The sequence below is a fragment of the Leuresthes tenuis genome, unplaced genomic scaffold (genome assembly GCF_036924035.1).
Source record: "Leuresthes tenuis unplaced genomic scaffold, fLeuTen1.0.hap1 SCAF_6, whole genome shotgun sequence".
NCBI lineage: Eukaryota > Metazoa > Chordata > Actinopteri > Atheriniformes > Atherinopsidae > Leuresthes > Leuresthes tenuis.
This window is the reverse complement of record NW_027325360.1, coordinates 21058076-21076927: the sequence shown is the minus strand read 5'-3', so window position 1 is coordinate 21076927 and position 18852 is coordinate 21058076. Positions and strand designations below refer to the sequence as shown.

The following is an 18852-nucleotide window of genomic DNA, read 5'->3' as shown; positions in this document are numbered from 1 at the left end:
CATGTTGTTGGGTAGTTGTTGCAAAATTAGCTAAAGTTAGCTTAGAATTAAACATTTTCACATGGCGAATGGATCGCAAGAAGTACTGTTTGCACGCGGAACTGGACAGGCGAGTTGAACTCACCTTCAAGCAACACATATGAACCTTCTTCCGGCGGCTGCTTATGTGTTTGAGGTGGTAAGCTAGGAAGCTAAGCTACAAACCAACGTTGGCCTCGGCTAAGTTGGGTAACAAAGACGGAATGGACGTGAAACTTATGGAACCAGAAACACGCAGCGCAGCTAATATCTTTCAGGAGATGAGACAATGGCTTGTTGTAATGCAACGTCATTTACACACCTCACACATATTTAATTATAGCGGCAAACAGATGTCCCACCTCACTGTAACGTCCTATCTGATAATATAGTGCAAAGAAAGGAAAGGTAAACTGGTCGAATCAGAAGTAAAGATAGAACAGGTGCACTGTAAAATCAACTGTAAAGTCTTTTAACATCCCATCGGGTTTGTTGGCATTTGTTAAGCGGGAAAGTGGTCCTAGAATGTCTTTCGCCTACCAGGGCTCTCAATTCATTGTTCTCTTTTCAGAGTGATGATTCAGATATATGGGACGACACTGCACTGATAAAGGCATACGACAAGGCAGTCGCTTCCTTCAAGGTAAATTGGGTTAATTTCAGCGTGTGACTGTCCATGATGGCCGCTTACATTTCTGCTCTCGCTATGTGTGACAGACTGCCCTTAAAGGCGACGAAGAGCCACAAGCCTCCAAGAAAAACCAACCAGGAAAAAAACGCAAGAACAACAAAAAGAATCAGAGCCGGAAAAGAAACAATGCACCGCCCGACAAAGAGGTTTGGAAAGTGGAACAAAAAGTACAATTAAAACTAATAGAGGCACTTAAAGGAAAGATGTAATCATTTTATGTCAGCTTTGGGATGAACATCTGTGATGTGAAGTATAAACGAATACATTTTGATGTTGGGATAATAACACGCCAGCTCACCGAGACCTTTCACTTTGTCACATATTTTATTTGTTTGTTTCTTTGTTTTAAAGTTTATCACCTCTTAGCAACATTTGATGACTCTTCCAATTTCTTTAAACTCCAACTCGTGGCTTTTTTTTCTTTCTTTTTTTACTGAGAGAGCTTGAAGTTTGTACAGAGCATCCATGGAAACCCTAAAGATAACTTGCAACTAAACGGTTGCTGCTGTATGTTATATTCTACCTCAGGCTTAAAAAAAAAGATAAAGTGTTCAGTCAACGAATACTAAAATATCTACTTGTTTTCAGATTATCACAACCATATATTAATTCTTTGTAGTATTAAAGTAGTTCCATCATATTTGGATGTTATTTGGTTTTCAGTAAGATACTGAGAGCCACAGATGTGCCTGAATATAGATGTAGAGCTGAAAACATGAAGGGATTATTCTTCTTGCTTTTCTTTTTTTTTTAATGAGGGGGAAAAGTTATCATAATCCTCAATCTTATATTGCAAACATATATTTTTTTAAAAGCTGTAGTATTACACGACATTTTTATTCTGTAGGTTAAGAAGCTATTTGTTATCTTTTGTTGAATTAAAGTTTGATCCATTTTGAGTTCTTATCTTATATTTCTGAATGAATATAATCTAAAAAAGCCTTAGACTAGATAGAATTTGTTCAAACAGATGAGACAAAACTTCTTGGCCATTTTTTTTATTGGTAATGGTTCATTATGTCATATTTCTAAGTAGCAAAAATGTTTTTTCAGCTCTCAATTTATATTTTAATATATTTTCACTAATTTGATTTACTGTTAAAGAAATAAATAAGATTAGTTGTAAATTATCCATGCGATTCTGTGGATACTCATTGAAGTCCATTCCAGTGAGCAATGATCCATATGACTGAGAAATATTAGCTAAAATGAGCACATTTGTATGAAAGAGCTGTTCTCTGTAAATTGAAATGTGTTTAGAATGCAGCTGTTTTATAAGGCTTAATATAAAATTAGCCTCATGACACAATTCATTGACATGGATTCACAAAAAAAAAAAAGCACAGTGTGGTTATACTTTGACCCTAATTACATTTTTCTGATCCATCACAGTGGCAGGTTGGAGACACTTGCGGTGCTTACTGGTCAGAGGATGGCCAGCTGTATGCAGCCACCATTTCCTCCATAGACCAGAAGAGGGGGACTTGTATAGTTGTTTTTACAGGCTATGGCAATGAAGAGGAGCAGAACCTGGAGGACTTGCTATCAGAAATTTCTGAGGCTGATGAAGAGTCGAATGCCAAGGTAAAGTAGTGAAACTCTATTTTTTTTTTCTATAGCCATAATATAGATATATTGTTATTGTCAGTTCTTTTATTCACTCATGCTGTAAGTAAACACTCGTTCTGTTCAGACAGCAAAACTGCAATATTATGAATGAAAATTCCTTTATATTCTGTTATAAAAGTCTAAGTTGGTTTGAGCATCAATGGAAAAAGACTTCTTTTCCAACTAAACCACTATTAACTTACATATTTTTAACTGATCGGCTGCTTTGGCATTTTGGCATTTACACTTTTTTATATGACATTGAATTGTGAATGTTTGCTTTCACATTGAACTGGACTTGAATAAATTAGACTCGCATTTAATTGGTTATTGCGTTGAACTGTGAGAGCCCAGCTCAAACCTACTATTTCTATAACTTTTACTTAATTAAGAAAGACAGCATTTGTACTTAAGATGATTTTTGCCGTTATGTGTTTGATTTAGCAAATATGTGAATCCCAGAGTTTAAACAAATAAACTTTATTTTCCTCCCAAAACTTGGCCCTATCCATATTCATTGGGTCTTTATGTCATTTTTTAATTACACAAAGACATCTGCAAAGATGATAATTGTGATAAATGGCTGTTTAACACTCAATAAAGGAAAGGATTAAAGGGGAACTCCAGTATTTTTAAACCTAGACCTTATTTCTGGTATGAAATACGTTCATCTACTCGCCGAGAACAGTTTGGTGAAAGTCGGCATCCTTCGGAAGATATTTAGATTACTCGAAATCCATATAACGGCGTGAACGGGGCTTAGACGATGTAGCCTCTAAATAAGGCATTATCTGTCTTTATTTCACCAATACTTTAAGACGAATGAATGATTAAACGCGTACTATTGCACTGTCAGCTCATAGCTGCTGAGTTGCTGTTATTGGTGGCTATCGGAGGGCTTTCTACACACAAGTATTTAATGGCAGAAATCAGGTCTAAGTTTAAAAATACCGGAATTCCCCTTTAAGTTGGATAGCACTCACATCCTGCTTGGATTGAAAATTAATTTGACTACAGAACTGCTGTAGCTTTTCTATACTGCTTCAAAATATTCTTGTGAGATATTCCTGAAATTAGTCTATATTCCATATTAATAAATATATTTCTGCCATCTGTAGGTAAACGAGGCAGAATCATCAACAGAGGAGAGTGACCGGTCAACCACACCACACCAACCTCAACACCACTCACACAGTAAAGCCCACAAGTCCAAGCCTCACAAAGACCCTCCTCCAGCGTGGCCCCCTGGCTTCCGTGGCTTTCCCCCAGGTCCACCTCCCATGCAGACTTTCAGACAGGTAAGAGGGAATGCTACTTAGAGCTCGCTTCTTTATTTAGTCCTACAAAATTACAACAAAATACAAACTTGCTTTTAAATGGTTAAATTTAGATTGAAGGATCTAATTCTTTGTAAATTCTGTGAGAAGGCTGGCTCTTTGCTGCAGTCAGTAAAATTAAACATAAACAGTAAAATTGTTTACAATGTGATAAATGAAAATGGACTATAAACAACAGCTACTCAGTTGTTGTCATTTATTGCAGTGCGATTGGATTGTAGTAAATTTAACTGGCATTTGTCTTAATGGTTCTTTTCCCTTTGATATACTTGGTATTTGTTGCAATTACATGAGCTGGATTACAGTAGACAGTCGTCATTATATGAGTAAATTTACTGAGGGGAGGCTGTTGAAGCTTTCTTCTTTCATACAAAGCTATTTGGGATGCTGTTAAATAATATTTGGATCATATAACTGTATGTTTCCTGCTTATCTCCTCCCAGGGCGAGAGCAGGCAATCTGGTGGCCGTCCACCTATACCTCCCTCCTGGCCTCCCATGATGCCTTTTGGTCCACCCGTGAGTCTGAAAACACTCCATCTGTACTCTAATGATGACAAATGTAGAGGCTACAGCAGAGAGAATTTTATTCGGGCTCTGAAAAACTGTATTTCAATAATAAAAGAGCCTTTGGAACAAAACCTTGTATGAGCAGCATAGTCCTAGATGAAGGTAGGAAATAGGAGCAGGGACCTCTCGGGTCTATATGCTAGTGATGAGAGTTGACAGCTGAGACTTTTGAGATGACTCGGATGAACCCAAATGAAGGAGATGGGGAAGAGGGGGATGCTCAAAGAACAGTCTGGAAAAACAGTGACAGAATTATATTTATATTCAAAGACCTGGGACTGTCAGCTTATTGGCTGAGAGAAAGTGGGCAAAAAGATATTTGGATGAGAAAAGTGACAGAAATTTTGGATGAATTTATTTGACAGCATGGAAAAGCAGACGGAACTACAGATCTTCAGTATTCCACTCACTCTTAAGCTTTATTTTCAAATTAAATGTTTGATTCTTCCTGGTGGTAAATTAAGAACAAACATTAGCTTAATGGCTGCATTCTCTTCCTCAGATGATTCCTCCACCTCCACCGCTGAGCCTTGACACGGTGGACGATGAGGCCTTGGGTAGCGTGCTCATATCCTGGTATATGAGTGGATATCACACAGGATACTACCTGGTATGTGCACCGAGTCCAGCTTGTCTGTTATGGCCTATAACAGATTTATTCACCTGTCCAATCTCCTGTTTCCACATGTAAAATAGTCTGTATATGGTAACGTTGGTCCTCTTTGGCTAAGATTCTTAGCTTGAAGAGTCTCCTGTCAGCTTCAGAAGTAAATTAAAGAGGGTCACATTAACATCTTTTTTTTTTTTTCCTCCACAGGGCTTGAAACAAGGGCGCAAAGAAGCTGCCAAGTGGACCGAACTTCACCACAAGTGATTTGATTAACTCAAGTATTAGTTTGAGTCACTTTGGACCTCTCATGGAGCAGCAGCCACCAATCTGATTTGTCTGATGTGTGTTCTTCAACAAAACCATTTTGACTTACTGAAGAAAAAAGTTTTGTATTCTTTGTAAATAGATTAAATAAAGGCTATCAGAACAGAGTTGGTTTGATTTTTATATTTTGCTATAGAATCTTATTTTGTTCGGTTATTTACAGTCAGATTGATCAATTTTGCTGTTCAAGACTCTTCATCCTATCCTATGATAAATGAAAAATCAAATTGGAGGGTTCATTAAAAACAAACTCTTAATACCCTTCGATTCTTTTGTGATTTAAAGCCCCTTACACAGCGAGGGCAGCCACAATTTTTCTTGGGAAAAGAAAATCAATCTTGACACACTTTCTATTAAGGTATCCATCTTCCAGTCAAATCAGTCCTGTGACTTGTTGGTAAAATGCTTCGAATTGTTACCAAACCTTGCTCATATTACGATTATGGAGACTACTAAAGTTTAAGTTTTATAGTATCTAACCCTCCAATCTGTACTTTAACATATTCTTGTACACCAACAACTGTATTCAGATGGATGTGTACCATCTTTATAATGTTCAGTCAGTTCAGTTACAGACAGTTGTACAAACTCCTCAAGGAGCGCCGATGGAAGTAGGATGCATTATACTTCAGTCATGAGTTTCATAGCAAAGAATCAATAATTGTGTAAATTACTCAATGCGTTGTTTTAGTCTATTTTACGAATTGTCTACAAAGACGAGAGTTTATCAAAGATCGCACATGGTAATAAACTTATATACACGTGGATGTAATGGCACATATTGTCCAGCAGAAGTCAGACAAGTGCAGTGTATTCTCATTGGTGGAAAATGCCTCATAAATACGTAAGATTGTTGTTTTAACCCATGCAAACACCCATACAGAGAAGCACTCTCCACTTCTAATTGTGTGTATACTGTACATGCACATTCATCTCTCTTGACATGCCGGTGAGATTACGAGTCAGACTTGAGAACAGCTTTAGTCCCTCTGCTGCTTTCCACGCAGTTAATTCAGAGAATCGCTCCAGTGTATGCCTTGCATTCAAGCCTTCTGTTTTCCCCGAGGTGTTTCCTCATCTACCACTCTGTATAGGAGCACATCCATCATAATGTTTTTCTAGTCACATCAGATGGCTGCATATTTCAGGGCGATAGTAAGCACAGTCTCAGCTACAGTCACCCTGACATATTGATCCAGCTGAACAGATAAATATTCTTGAAATCACTGGGACATTGAAATCATTGAGAGATACTTTGTCTTGATGTCATTTACACTCGACAAATTCACCCTTTTTGGTCAAACCTTTGATGTCTTTAAAGAAAATGTTTCAATTTCAGTTTTGCGTGGCTGTGCCTGTTGAGGTTTCTTACTTTCTTGGCTCTAATCTATTATTACACCGCTTGTTTTCTTTTCCTTGTCCTGAAACCTGATGTTAGAATGCTTGAGGTTTCATTAATACACAAACAGGGAAAGGCGTAGAGCAATGGTTGCAGATACTTTCTGCATGTTTATATTTAGAATCCAGAAAACCACATGCAATTACAGTGGGAACAGCCACACTTATTCTGCTGAGCCTCAAGTGCTTACATTCCGTGAAAGAGAGGCCAAACAGATTTCCTTTACCAGTGATTTGCCCACTTGTGCCCACTCCTCTGGCTCTAAACTGGTGGGCATTTAATCATATTGTGTATGTTTGTGTATGTGAGAGAGAAACAGAAATGGGTTTTGTGTTAGGATGTAATAGCATGATTGTCTCTTTATTTCATACCATGTGATCTTCCTCCAGCTGCTCAACAGCCATCGCTTTCTGAAAGAAGAGCAGCCCCTTTGTTTGTGTTCTGACTGCGAACAGCATTTTATGGCCCAGTGCGACTGCTCGTATTTACAGCTATATTTGATTCTTACTGTAGCCTTTACCTTTCTTTATTTTCTTGCTGTTTTGTTCCCATGGATGTTGGCATGATAGAGAAAACCGGAGAAAAAAAAGGGACATTAACAGGAGAAAATGTAGTTTGTGGGATTTACAAATAAAATATGCACTATACATGAGAGGAGATAAACTAAACCTATCTTTGCCCCACAGAGGGGTTTAATATCTGCCATGGCAAAGCCTACACATAAGCCAATTGCTTGCTCCTCAGCAAACTGAGTTGCCCAAAGGGCCCAGTGGAACCCAGTGAGGACTTAGAAGGAGCTCTGACCTTGCTTGGAAAAGCACTGCTCCCCAATATGATTGTCAGCCCACAACTAACCAGAGAGGCACAAGGGGTGTAAACTGATCCTGCATTTTGCACAGTCCCTTCTAGGAAATAGGCATCCAAAAGAGATCACATTGCTGCATGAGTTACAAGGCCGTCAGCTATTTACTCATGCTCTCAACATCAACAAACATAATGCTTTTTAAATAAGAGACTTTGGGGGCAGTTCGAGAAACAGGGCTAAACAGGGCTGAACAGGCCTGTTTTTTTCAACAGAGGGGAGCTCTAAAGATTCACTGAAGTCACTATATATGAAAATGTTGAAAATTGTGGAACAAACACCATTAATACCAACTGAGGAGAATACAGTCAGAGTTTGCTGACACAGGAAAGCACAAATTTAGACTATTAAGCATAAGTGGTATGTTGGTCTGAAGTGTATCGTATGTTAGATGTTTTCACAGGAAGCATGGTGCACCGGCCTGTTGAGCAATGAGGGTGAAACACTGCATTTGAAATGCAACACTATTAGTATCATTTTCAGTTGCCGTTAAGGCAAACAAGTGTCTGCAGTTATTAACACGGGCAGACAAACGGTACACTGAAGTATAAAGGCTGTTTACTATCGAGAGAAAAATTAAATTCCCATTAAAACATGATTCTATGATGACAGATAGATTTTATTAGATAGAGGTAATTGCCAAACCACGATTGACGCAATTAAGTTTGAAATAATAATAAGATCACTGAGGATGTAGGCCTTGAATCAAGGTGGTGCTTTACAGTTATAATGCAGGCTTATGCTGTGTTTTCTTCTTTTTTTATGTGTTTTAGGTGATTTAACGTTTTTTGGGTTTTTTTTGGCAGTTGCAGGTGAAATAGTTGGTCAAACATCTAGTTGCTCAGTGAGCTAAAGCAGAAATTTAGATAACGGGATGAACATTAACACTTTGCCTTGAAAACTGTTCACAACAGAATTTCCCAGGATATCACAGAAAAGAGGTACAAAGTATCAGAAAGAAAAGTTGGGAGGATTAGCTCAAACCATGTTGTGTGTGAGTCACAGTAGGTGAATGATTTGTCTTTTATTTCTTTAGTAACCACACTTGCAATTTCATCCTCTGGCACGGAAGCAAACCTCTGTCTCTGTTTGCAGAATGACCTCTATACCAGGGAAAATGACCAGTGATCACCGGCCGACCTTTCAGAATTCCACTCACAGCAGGTTAAGAAAACTTCTGGTGCCACTACTAGTTATGATTCACATTCCATCTGGATTTTCATGCTCTGTTGCAGACACTCATAAATAAAATGTTATACCATGAGAGTAAAGCTCTTGCCGCCAGCTTTACAACCCCTTAAACAGGCTGCATTATTGGTATTAAGGAAACTGGGAGTTTCTGAAGAAGCACAAGTAAATAATAAATACTGAATGCTGAAGGCAAAAAAAAAAGCCATATGCTTTTATCCTCATCAACCCAGCTATGAAGATAGTAAAATACAGCCCTTTTTTCCCAAAGAGTTTGGGCATATTCTCTGTTGGTTTATTTGGAAAATGAGGACACTTTTAGATGATTTCATTCTTACTTTGTATACCTTTTCAGCAGATCCTCCAAAGTCAAATGTTTTCTTTGAGTGAGAGGTCTGTACTGCAAGTAGGCTGGTCCAGCACCCACACTCATCTAAGCCATGCTGTTTTTATTATGCACAGAATGTGGTTTGACATTATGCCTTATTGATGCAGGATGCGCTGCTTCAAAACCGTTATTGTTCAGCATTAATGGAGCCTTCGCAGATTCCACATGTACTGATGCACCACTATGCCAGCATAGTGGTGCTTCTTGTCTTTTGAACTGTGTACTGATAACACCCCCCACCCCCTTAGTGTGATTGATGCGGCATCCATGAATTTCTTTGACTTGTAAAACAACGGGATATATTTCCATTCTTTTGGGCTTATAGGAGGTAATAAGAGTTCTGGTTCGTGTTTTTATGTATTTATTTTGTGTTTTAGTGTTAGTATTTAAAGTTTTAACTTGCTTTTGTGGATGTGGAGACAATCTTTATTTAAATGTGCTCTCAAACCCATGGTTCGTGTCTGTTTTTACATGCGTCGTTGTCTGACAGCAAGAAATCACTGACACTCAGTGCTGCTTTAAACTGGTCAACTATACTTTATCTGCTCATGCAGTCTTCCTAAGAGTGGTGTGCCTCCATATTACCTCTGTAAGACCTGCTGAGACTTCTTAGACGTGTGTAGATTCTGGAAATGTAACCTAATAGCCGGATAAAATAACCAAAACCTTTAAATTACAGCGAAGCCATTGATGCACACGTGGGCTTTCAGAGAGTCTTTCTTGCTGGAAGAGCTGCACTGATGGACCCACTAAAGGCATAATATTACGGTAGTAAATCTTTGCCAGTCATCACCAGTAGAGGTCTCCTTACACAAGGCAGTACAAAGTTAGTCTCAGCTGCGCACCACATGAGGTGTCACCATGTCACTGTTGGACCCAAGCAGGCGAGTGTTTGGGAAAATGAAATTAGGCTCTTTATAAAGACGTAATTCTTCTTCCTCCCCCTGGGTGTAGTTGCCTCAGTTGCGACTCCCTCGTGTGAAGGAACGACAATAGCGTCTCATGCGGTGTTTTGCCTGGATCTCTTGGGAGTTTTTGCCGGTGGGATCGTTTTGTGCCACTCTTGGATCTGCGCTGGTCTATTTGGAAGTTTTTTTTCAACGCGGTTCCGCTCTTTGCGGTCAGTGTAAAGTTCATACTGACTGGACTGTCTGTTATCAAAGTTGTCAAGAAACAAGAGACGATGTTTTGCCGAAATCAAACAGCGAGGGCCACCGTTGCCCGGGGCTCTGCTCTGGAAATGGAGATACGGCGGGGGAAGTTCAGAAAGAGCGTTTTCCTGGACGCATCACAGGTGGACCACCGTTTCTCTTTCTCTTCCACAGTCACTGACACACACTCACACAAGCGCACTCACCAAAAGACTCTCTATTTACACCTTTGACTGATCTACCCCCACACACAAACCGGGGGGCTCACTGTAATCTGCTTTGGAGGGCTTTGTGCACGCTGCTGTGGGTGCACGATATTTGAATTGGATAGCAGCAGAAAACTGTGATGTTGCGTTCTCCGATTAAAGCTAATATTTACCGATAACCACGTTACCCGACTCCACACAAACACTAGAATTCTCTAGGAGACTTTAAAGTGTTTAAGTTCTTCCTTTGAGGGCTGACTGTAGCTTCAAATGTGCTTTATGCTTCCTCCGCTGTGATGTTGTGGAACTTGGTTTAGCCTAGTGTTAAAGCTTTGATATGATCCTGACATGAGTCGTTTTTAATTGACTTCAGGTAATCCAGATACCATTCACATTTTTGTTTTTTTTGTTGTTCGGTAGTTCTCAATCACTGTCTTTAGGTAACACTGTAAAGTTTAAAAACTTCTCAAAAGCACATGGATGTCAACCTTCTGGCTCACTCAAATGTCTTTTAACCACTTAATTTTTTGACAGCAGGCTGTTCAACAGTAGATAAAGACTTCCTCCACATGTTGAGAACTGGGTCAAAGCGGCAGCCTTTGTATGACTCTAAACTGTTAATCACTGGGTCAAAATACTTCTCTTCATGCATGTTTTCCTCTTCCTCTCTGCAAAGCTCCCATGTCAGCATCTGCTTCATATTAGCTACCGTCTGTCAGCATAGCAGAATTTTCTTCCAATCTAACCTCTAATTATTTTTACTCACAGTCCACTTCAATCTTGTTTTGATGGAGAGTCCTCCTTCTCCTGCACTACTTCCATTCACTTTCTCTTCCAGTCACACTGTGAACCCTCCAGAGCCTTTGAGCCATCATGAGTTTGCATATTATGTTACTACTACTTTGTTCTGCTCCTGTGTGTGTGTGTGTGTGTGTGTGTGTGGACTGTTTGGACCTGTTGAGTTAAAAGTAAGCCCACATTTCCAGTGTAATGGAAAGGCTTTTGAAACTTTAGGCAAGTAATTTTGTTTTACTAGACAGGAGGGAGAAACGGGGATATGGGTGGAAGAGTGAGAATGATGGAACGAGGGAGTCAATTGTAAGAGGATACTTAAGGAATGTTAATGATGCAATGCAGCAAACGAAAAAGGCAGGGTATTGATTCTATCTCTTGTCCTCCGACTGGATCTTAATGTTTTTTTTCACCCAGTGTGTGAGAGCAGGCATAGACTGTCAGCTTGCGTTGTTTGTAATTCATGTCACAGGAAAACTCCATAAACCCCTGGGAAGTCGGGCACACTTCATCGTATTGATCTGATGTCAGAATAGTCTGATATGGTGTCTGAGCATCCCTGAGCTCATATCTGACTCATAAGTTCGTACATTCCAGTATCGTATGACATTTACTGGAGGTGAACTTGTTTTAGGGGGGTCGAGTCTGAATGGCCAGGCAAGAGAAAATGGAGAAAATCATCTTGTGTTGTTTACAGGTTTATTTTGAATTTACACAGCTGATCCTCTTTGGAGAGCTCACACGTTTTCCTCAGAGGTACTGTTCCAAGAGAGAAGAGCAAGAAATATCAATTTTGGACAGTGTATGAATTTTCTAAACTGTTTTGTATAATAATAATTTACGTGTTTAACTGGTTGAGAGTGAGTGTCCTTTGTACTATCCCGTTGAATGGCTATGGCAAATCAATTTAGAGATTTACAGATTTAGTGACTAAAAATTTAACTTTTGGACCGAACATCCACCCTTTAAAGCATCTTTAAATGATGTTTTATGTATCTTCTGACTCATTACTTTCCTCTGTTTGGTTTGCATGTTAGTTATGCATCAGGGTAAAGACTTCTCTTCCTTTCACAACGGTAACATCAACTATTGATTAATTTATTCTGTCATCTGCTCTCTGCTTGCTCTCATACAAGAATAATTTGTGCCTTTGCCTTTGTTGCCAATGCTAATGATGCTCTTTCAGAGACTGGGACTTTCCTGTGGCTCTGCTTGTTCCGGCTCTTTCAGTGTCACCGTGGAGCAAGTGTGCGGCATTTCAATGAGGCAGTGTGAATGTACCCTGCTTCCACTGTGCCGGGAATACCTTGGCCTTGGTAGATGTTTTTGTTCCAAATGAGACATTTGTTGCATCTCTAAATTGATGAAAAATTTGCCTTTCATCATCTACAATGTCTCTAAAAATTGTCCTTAGGAGTGAGTGTGAGTGTGTGTGTGGTTGTTTGAATCGTTCGTCTGTGTGGGGCCCTGTGATGGAGTGGCGACCTGTCCAGGGTCTACCCCGCCTCTTGCCCGATGACTGCTGGGACCAGCCCCCCCCCCGCGGCCCGACCGACGGAGTGACGGTATAGAAAATGTATAGAAAATGGATGGATAGATGGATGGATATTGCTAGGCATCCATGTTAACATCTTACTGCCACAGCAAGTTTTTTTTTTCCAAGTGAAAATAATTCGGGTTTCTTTGCAGTGTTGAAAAAAGTCTGGTGCTGAATCATTCTGCTGTGTGTGCATCACAAATTGACGGGATAATATAGACAGAGAATGGAAGAATAAGAGACCAGTTAAGCGATTTCACGCTGATCCAGCATTTGCCCAGAAACCTATTCTGTAGCCTTTTTGTCATTCCTCCTGCTGTTCTCAGAGGGAACAGAGAACATATCTGCTTTCTACATCCCTCCTCTCTGATCTACAAGGCTACCAGTGTTAAACTCTACACACTGTCTCCATCCTCACCAGCTCGACTGCTACAGCTGAAGCCACCCAGGCATGCAGTGAGAGATTTGGATTGTGCAGTTATTATTATGAAGGTGTGGATAGAACTTCCTCTATTTCAATGCACTGACGTTTTAAGTTTAACTCAAGGCTGCTCCACATTAGTCCACCCACTGTGGCTAGCACTGGCTTATGCAGGGAAAGGAAGTGGTTAGGTGTATGTGACGACACACCCATACACCCACACTCTTTCCCAGCCTCTGGGAGTGAATGGCAAGGTCTGGAACTCTGCCATGTCTGCTGAATAAATGCTTGAACAGTTTTGGGCAACAGTGTGGTTGGAACTGGTGGAATGCCCTTCTCCACCCTGTAGATCCCACACTCTCACCAGTGAGTATCTAAACCGAACACTGATGCCGCTTTAGTAACTCATGGTTAATGGTGGCATTTGCACGTTCTTCTCTGGCATGCTGTAAATGAAGAAAGAATACACTGAAAATATTTTCAGGAAGAAATATTTGTTCATTTTGAAATAAATGCCAGCAACATCTTACAAAAATAATTGCTCCAGGGCCAACAAAAGAATGAAAAAGTTTGTAATTTAATGTAAAATGTTGTGAAAAACTTGTATAAATATCTAGTGGAACCTTTAACCTCTAATAATGGTCATGTTTAACATGTTAGTAACATGATACATTTTTAAAAGAGCCTCCCCAATAAACTTTTAGAAGCAACAATGGAGTAGGGTTCTCTGCCGAAAGGCAGCAGAGCGAATGGTTTAGCAATTAGATATCTGTGAATAAAAATTAAGGACCTTGCGATTTTCCTCATTTCGTGTTCATATTATCAACAAAAGCCTCAAAGAATCCAGAAAAATTGCTCAAGCTTTTTTGACACAGCAGAAAACCAATACTGCATTTGCCTGTTCCCTCAGGCAGGACTGCATCACAAACAGACACAATCGTGGTGTGGAAATAACCGCAGGAGCTCAGGAACACTTCTGGAAACTGCCTTTAGTGATCACAGCACAGCTCTGCATCCATAAATATGAATTAAAACAACCAAGAAAAGATAACGTGTATAAACAAGATAGAGAAAAGCTGCTGCCCTCTCTGGCTCTGAGCTAACTCATTACAGTCAACAGTGCTAACTCGGCCCTTGTTTCAACTTTTAGTACGCCATGTTGCAGGCATCATCTAAAATGAATTTGAAAAACAGATTTCCCAATTGCAATTTTTATGTGCATATAATTGTACCCACCCAGCATTTCACCAGCGTTCCACTTTGTTGGAAATGTATATATATATTTTTGCTAACCCTTAAATTAAAATGCTCATCATTAGTGTAGAATAGTAGGTTTTGGGTGTTTTACTTTTATCAGTGAAAACAGGTTTATCCTTGTGTGATGTCTCCCAGGTTAGATGTCTTGATGTTTTCTCCAGATGCCAAGATGTATGGTTTATAGTTCATAGAGGCAGCCAGTAAGCAGTCTCATGCTCAGCAGCCTCTCAGTGTAGCTTCTGCTGGTGTCGGTGTTGCTTGGCAAGAAACTGTGATGAAACAGGTCTGTTTATGTAAGCATATCTCTGCCTCCCCGCACACACAAAATGAGGGGGGGGGCATATAGCTGTTGTCAGGACAACACTTTTGCCAAAAGCCATGCAACTCAAACCATGAACCAACTGAGAAACAACTCGCTTACAGGGATTGGTAAAATCTACCAATTCTTGCATTCAAGGCAGTTCTGTGCAACAAAAAAAACAAAAAAAAAACAATGGGACATCACTGCACTATAGCCCAAAACCAAGCACTGTTCTGAGGCATGCCGTCCCAGGAAGAAAGATTCTAAGGCCCCAGGGTTCTAAAGAGCGGATGTACTCTACTTTATTGATTTCTTGAACAACTGCAGTGCCAAGACTTGCCTGCATATAGTTCAGTGTGTGCATCCTGAGGGGTTTTCTGGCATGTTGAACACTGCAGGGTGCAGGGGAGATTCCAGGGAAATTTTGCCCCTTCTAAGACCCTTATTCTCAAACAAAGCCGAGCCACTGGAGTTTCCTGCTTGGAGGGTCTCCTGGTATGCTGAGTGATACTTTAACTAGCAAATGTTTAACTTTTCTTATTACACAGGCTGTTCCCAGAATGCCTCTGAATGAAAAATTGTTTAATCTGTTTCCAAGTGAGGAGTAAAATTTAACCATAGTCATTATTCCCATGGTAATGGCTTGAGTGTTAGCCCAGCAAGTTGGGTTTATACAAAGCAAAGCTTTGTTGTTGAAATATTGTATTTAATAGACATTCTTTTCACTCTTGACCTCGTACGCATATTCTTTCATACTCATATTATATAAAAAGGCAAGGCTATGCTGTCGTTTGCTATTTGTGACAATAGACTTTTCGTCTGTTGTGCAATTTCATGTATCGGTTATAATTTGTGTAACATTTTTGTTATTGTATAGCGATAATCTCTTTCAATCTAAAACAGATTCATTTTCACACTGAACTTTATGAAGGAACAGCTGACAGTCATGTTATACTGTAGATGTGTTTACTTGTTGTTGAGCTTCATAAGCTCCAAAAGTCTCTGTCCTTTTTCTTTTCTATGAGAAATGCACATAGCTAATAAAGATATTACATGTCCTCTTATACTGGCCGTCACTAGTAAACCCAAAGACTGTACTTTCTACCTCATCCAAGTCCCATTGACCAAGCAAACTGGAAAAGCCAATCAAAAGTTGGCTTCAAGAGACAGTAGAACTGACATCAATAATGTAAACGGTTAAAAATTAATCCAGAACTTTTTGGCAGTTTGAACTTTTTGAACATTTTCATTATTTTTTCCTTTTAATTGCTGTTATGCTCTAATACCATTCAGTCAGCTGGTCAGTAGAAACACGTAGACTGCTTTCGTGTCGGAGCAGAAATACTTTTGGTATGTGGTTAGTGTCTCTATGTGGCAACTGGTGTCAGGGCGCAGTTTAACAGCTGAGGGTCTGTTGCTTATGTTGTGAATTAACCCCACCCAACTACTGCTCTATGCTCTTATATGTTACATTGCCTTCCACTGAACCAGACATGAACACAGATAGCAGGCGTGTTCATACAGGAAGTGAGTCACAGCCACTGTTAGTATCCAGTTCACACGTATCAGCATCTCCATGCGCGTCGGCACATTCACAACCTGCCCCCTCTCTACCATTCAGTGTTATGAATGAAAGCTGATGTTTTCAACTAGCCATTAGTCATTTGGGATGGTAGATTGTTAGCCACTTGTGTGTGTGTGTGTGTGCACACACTCACCCACAGCCTCAGGCAGTGACTAAGCATCAGTGTCTCCTTGAGCAAGGTCCACTGCATATTATCAGACACAGACAGGCTTTGTTCGCTCAGCATTCGCTGTCCTGTGCGAGGCGATCACTGCCAGCGACTCGTTTAGCAGACAGGTGGAGAGCTGTAGGAGGAAGCTCAATCTTTGGATACATTCCCACAACCCCAGATGTGGAAATTTTCTGTGTGCATCATCAAACCTGTTTTATTTACTTACTGCCTTAGTTAGTGGAGTGGAAAAGCCTCTGAATCAGAGTAGTCCAGACCTTCCCTACATGTCTATAATTCTGGGGAAATATTACAATGGGAGGCTTTGGATTCTGCTGTTGTTGTAAGCTGACCTCATACAATATGAACAGCACTAAAGTGGAGGTAAAGTTGTATAAAATGCATAAGATTAGAATTTGAATTAAGAATAACGTATAATAATACAATTTCTACTGGATTAAGTGAAAATATCTGACATGTGCTGCATTTATTTTGATAATTGTTATCTGCTCCTGTGAACTGAATCCATCATCCTCAACACCTTCCCTCATCAGTAGAGCCACATTATGTGGGCCACTCCACTACTATCAGGCTCAGGTCCCCTGATGTTTTAGGAAAATGGGTCCATTCTTGTCCTGTATCTCGGTGCTAACCCACTTTCTTGATCCAGATTACACAGAGGAAGTACTCCTTTGTTTTTACCTCTACACATCGATAGCTGGTAACTATTTGTCTTGGGTTCCTTTCCTTTTTTTCATTGTTCATTTCTGTTTACACACGCCACCAGAGGGCTCAGTCTATTGAGCTTGGCTCAAGCACACTGCAAAACAGAACTTCACTGTCTCATGCCGAAGGTATCTTCTTCCTGTGAACACAAGACCCCCCACTGAATACTTCTCTGTTAAACATTGTGAGAAGGACACACATGAATACCCAGAATCCAATGTGTGGTGTCATTTACAGTGCAGGACACTTTCTGTCAACCCTTATAACAGAGGCCCTAGAAACATGAGAGGCTTTGTCTCTATGAGGAATAGCGCCTCTGTTATGCTGGATATTAGTTGGAAAAAATAGATTAATTTATTCAGTTTATTTCCTCCAAATTTGACTGAAATTATGGAGTGGGATTGTTGAATTCAACAAGAATAAATCATAACTTTTCATGTTCTGAGTTAAGCACGTAACTTCACCAGAGACGAAGCCATTAACTGTCAAAGCACACATTTAGTTAGACTGAAGAATGCCAGGCATTCCAGGGTCAGCCCAATCCACTACACCTCTTCTCTTCTTGCTCTGCAAATTTCTTTTTCTTCCGTACAAAGAGGCTCTTTACACCTCACTTTAACCACCGTACTTTATTGTGAAATAGATGGAGTTGGGACCCGTCTTCCATAACGAGGAATGTACTGTGAAAGGAATTGATGTTGAAAAATGTTTGGTGGTACGTGTTCTTGTGCGAATGAAGGGTGGGTGTGTTGTACGTGCCTGGTCCTGCGCTGATCTCACTATTGTTTTCAGTTTGTGCAATCTCAGTGAGATACTAAGTCACCTCCATGATCACTGTCAGTGAGCTGCGTCTGATACCTTCTACACTGTAGGTGTTTTGGTGAAAGATGTACTGTAGGTACCGTGTTGCTATTTGTACCAAACGAGTCTGCCCCTATTTTCTGCTCAGTGTGATCTGGAGAGAATTGGATGTTACTGTGGGGAGGAGGGGGCAAAGGAGCACAAGCGCCAATGATGTTGTCTGTTTTGTTGATGCTGAGCAGGTGTTTGACTTTATGAGAGCAGATGGGTCTATTATGCATGTCCGCCTTCCCTGCAAGCTGCATGGTGTTGTCCCTGCCAGCATGGCCATGTTTTAATGTGTGTGTTTACCGGGCCCAGTACAGCAGACGGTGTGATGTCAGATCTTGTTGTATCATTATGTTGTTCCTGCTGTCTTAGGAGCGATTTTTTCGGATCATTTTCTCAGCTCTGTTGCTAGTTTTCTTAGGAAAAAGGTAGCAATACTGGGAATACCTCTGTGAATGCACAAGGCAACATTAAAGACAAATTAAATGACACTTTATTAGAAGTAATAGACATTGACGTGATATTTTAAAAGACATTTATAAATCAGGTTGTCCATCGTTAAGAAACATTTCAGCATATCAGTAAGCATGTTTAAATAAAAAAAACACAAGAAATCTGCTGGAGCAGAGTTCTGAGGAGCGAAAAATCCATCCAATATATTTAATTTCTTTCGACTGAAATTTTCTTAAAACATCAGACAGAATGTACTGTATCAAAAAGAAGTGTCCAATTAATATTATGTTTTCTCAAAATATTTCTGGAATATGACACATATACAAGACACATTATACACTACTTCTGATTAAATCAACTGTTTAGTTCATTTCAGCACCTCAAATGTGGGTATCTGTTGCTTTGCTTGGTTTAAAATCAAACCAAATATAG

General features: G+C 39.9%; 2 protein-coding genes across 5 annotated transcripts in view; both read left to right on the top strand.

The window, feature by feature from the left end:
- The first annotated feature begins 18 nt into the window (after positions 1-18).
- Positions 19-5264, top strand: smn1 (survival of motor neuron 1, telomeric). Its single transcript, XM_072388156.1, has 8 exons — positions 19-109; positions 590-661; positions 736-855; positions 2102-2293; positions 3436-3615; positions 4098-4172; positions 4726-4833; positions 5041-5264. The coding sequence occupies exons 1-8, from the start codon at positions 62-64 to the stop codon at positions 5095-5097; spliced, it is 852 nt and encodes a 283-aa protein (XP_072244257.1). The 5' UTR covers positions 19-61; the 3' UTR covers positions 5098-5264.
- Positions 5265-9881: 4617 nt separating this feature from the next.
- rtkna (rhotekin a) overlaps positions 9882-18852 on the top strand; it is a 53604-nt gene continuing 44633 nt past the window's right edge. The window contains exon 1 of one of the 4 annotated variants that reach the window (XM_072388155.1): positions 9882-10288. In XM_072388155.1, the coding sequence (XP_072244256.1) occupies positions 10178-10288 (111 nt within the window). In that variant the 5' untranslated portion in view covers positions 9882-10177. The remainder of the gene's footprint in view (positions 10289-18852) is intronic. The other 3 variants (XM_072388154.1, XM_072388151.1, XM_072388150.1) reach the window with 3 other exon arrangements.

What these genes read in the sequence shown, in the direction of transcription:
- smn1 (XM_072388156.1), top strand. Translation starts at nt 62, where the DNA reads ATGGCGAATGGATCGCAAGAAGTACTGTTTGCACGCGGAACTGGACAG. An exon ending in TTGCACGCGGAACTGGACAG is followed by an intron (nt 110 to 589) that starts GCGAGTTGAACT and finishes TTCTCTTTTCAG; the next exon opens with AGTGATGATTCAGATATATG. An exon ending in TGATGCCTTTTGGTCCACCC is followed by an intron (nt 4,173 to 4,725) that starts GTGAGTCTGAAA and finishes TCTCTTCCTCAG; the next exon opens with ATGATTCCTCCACCTCCACC.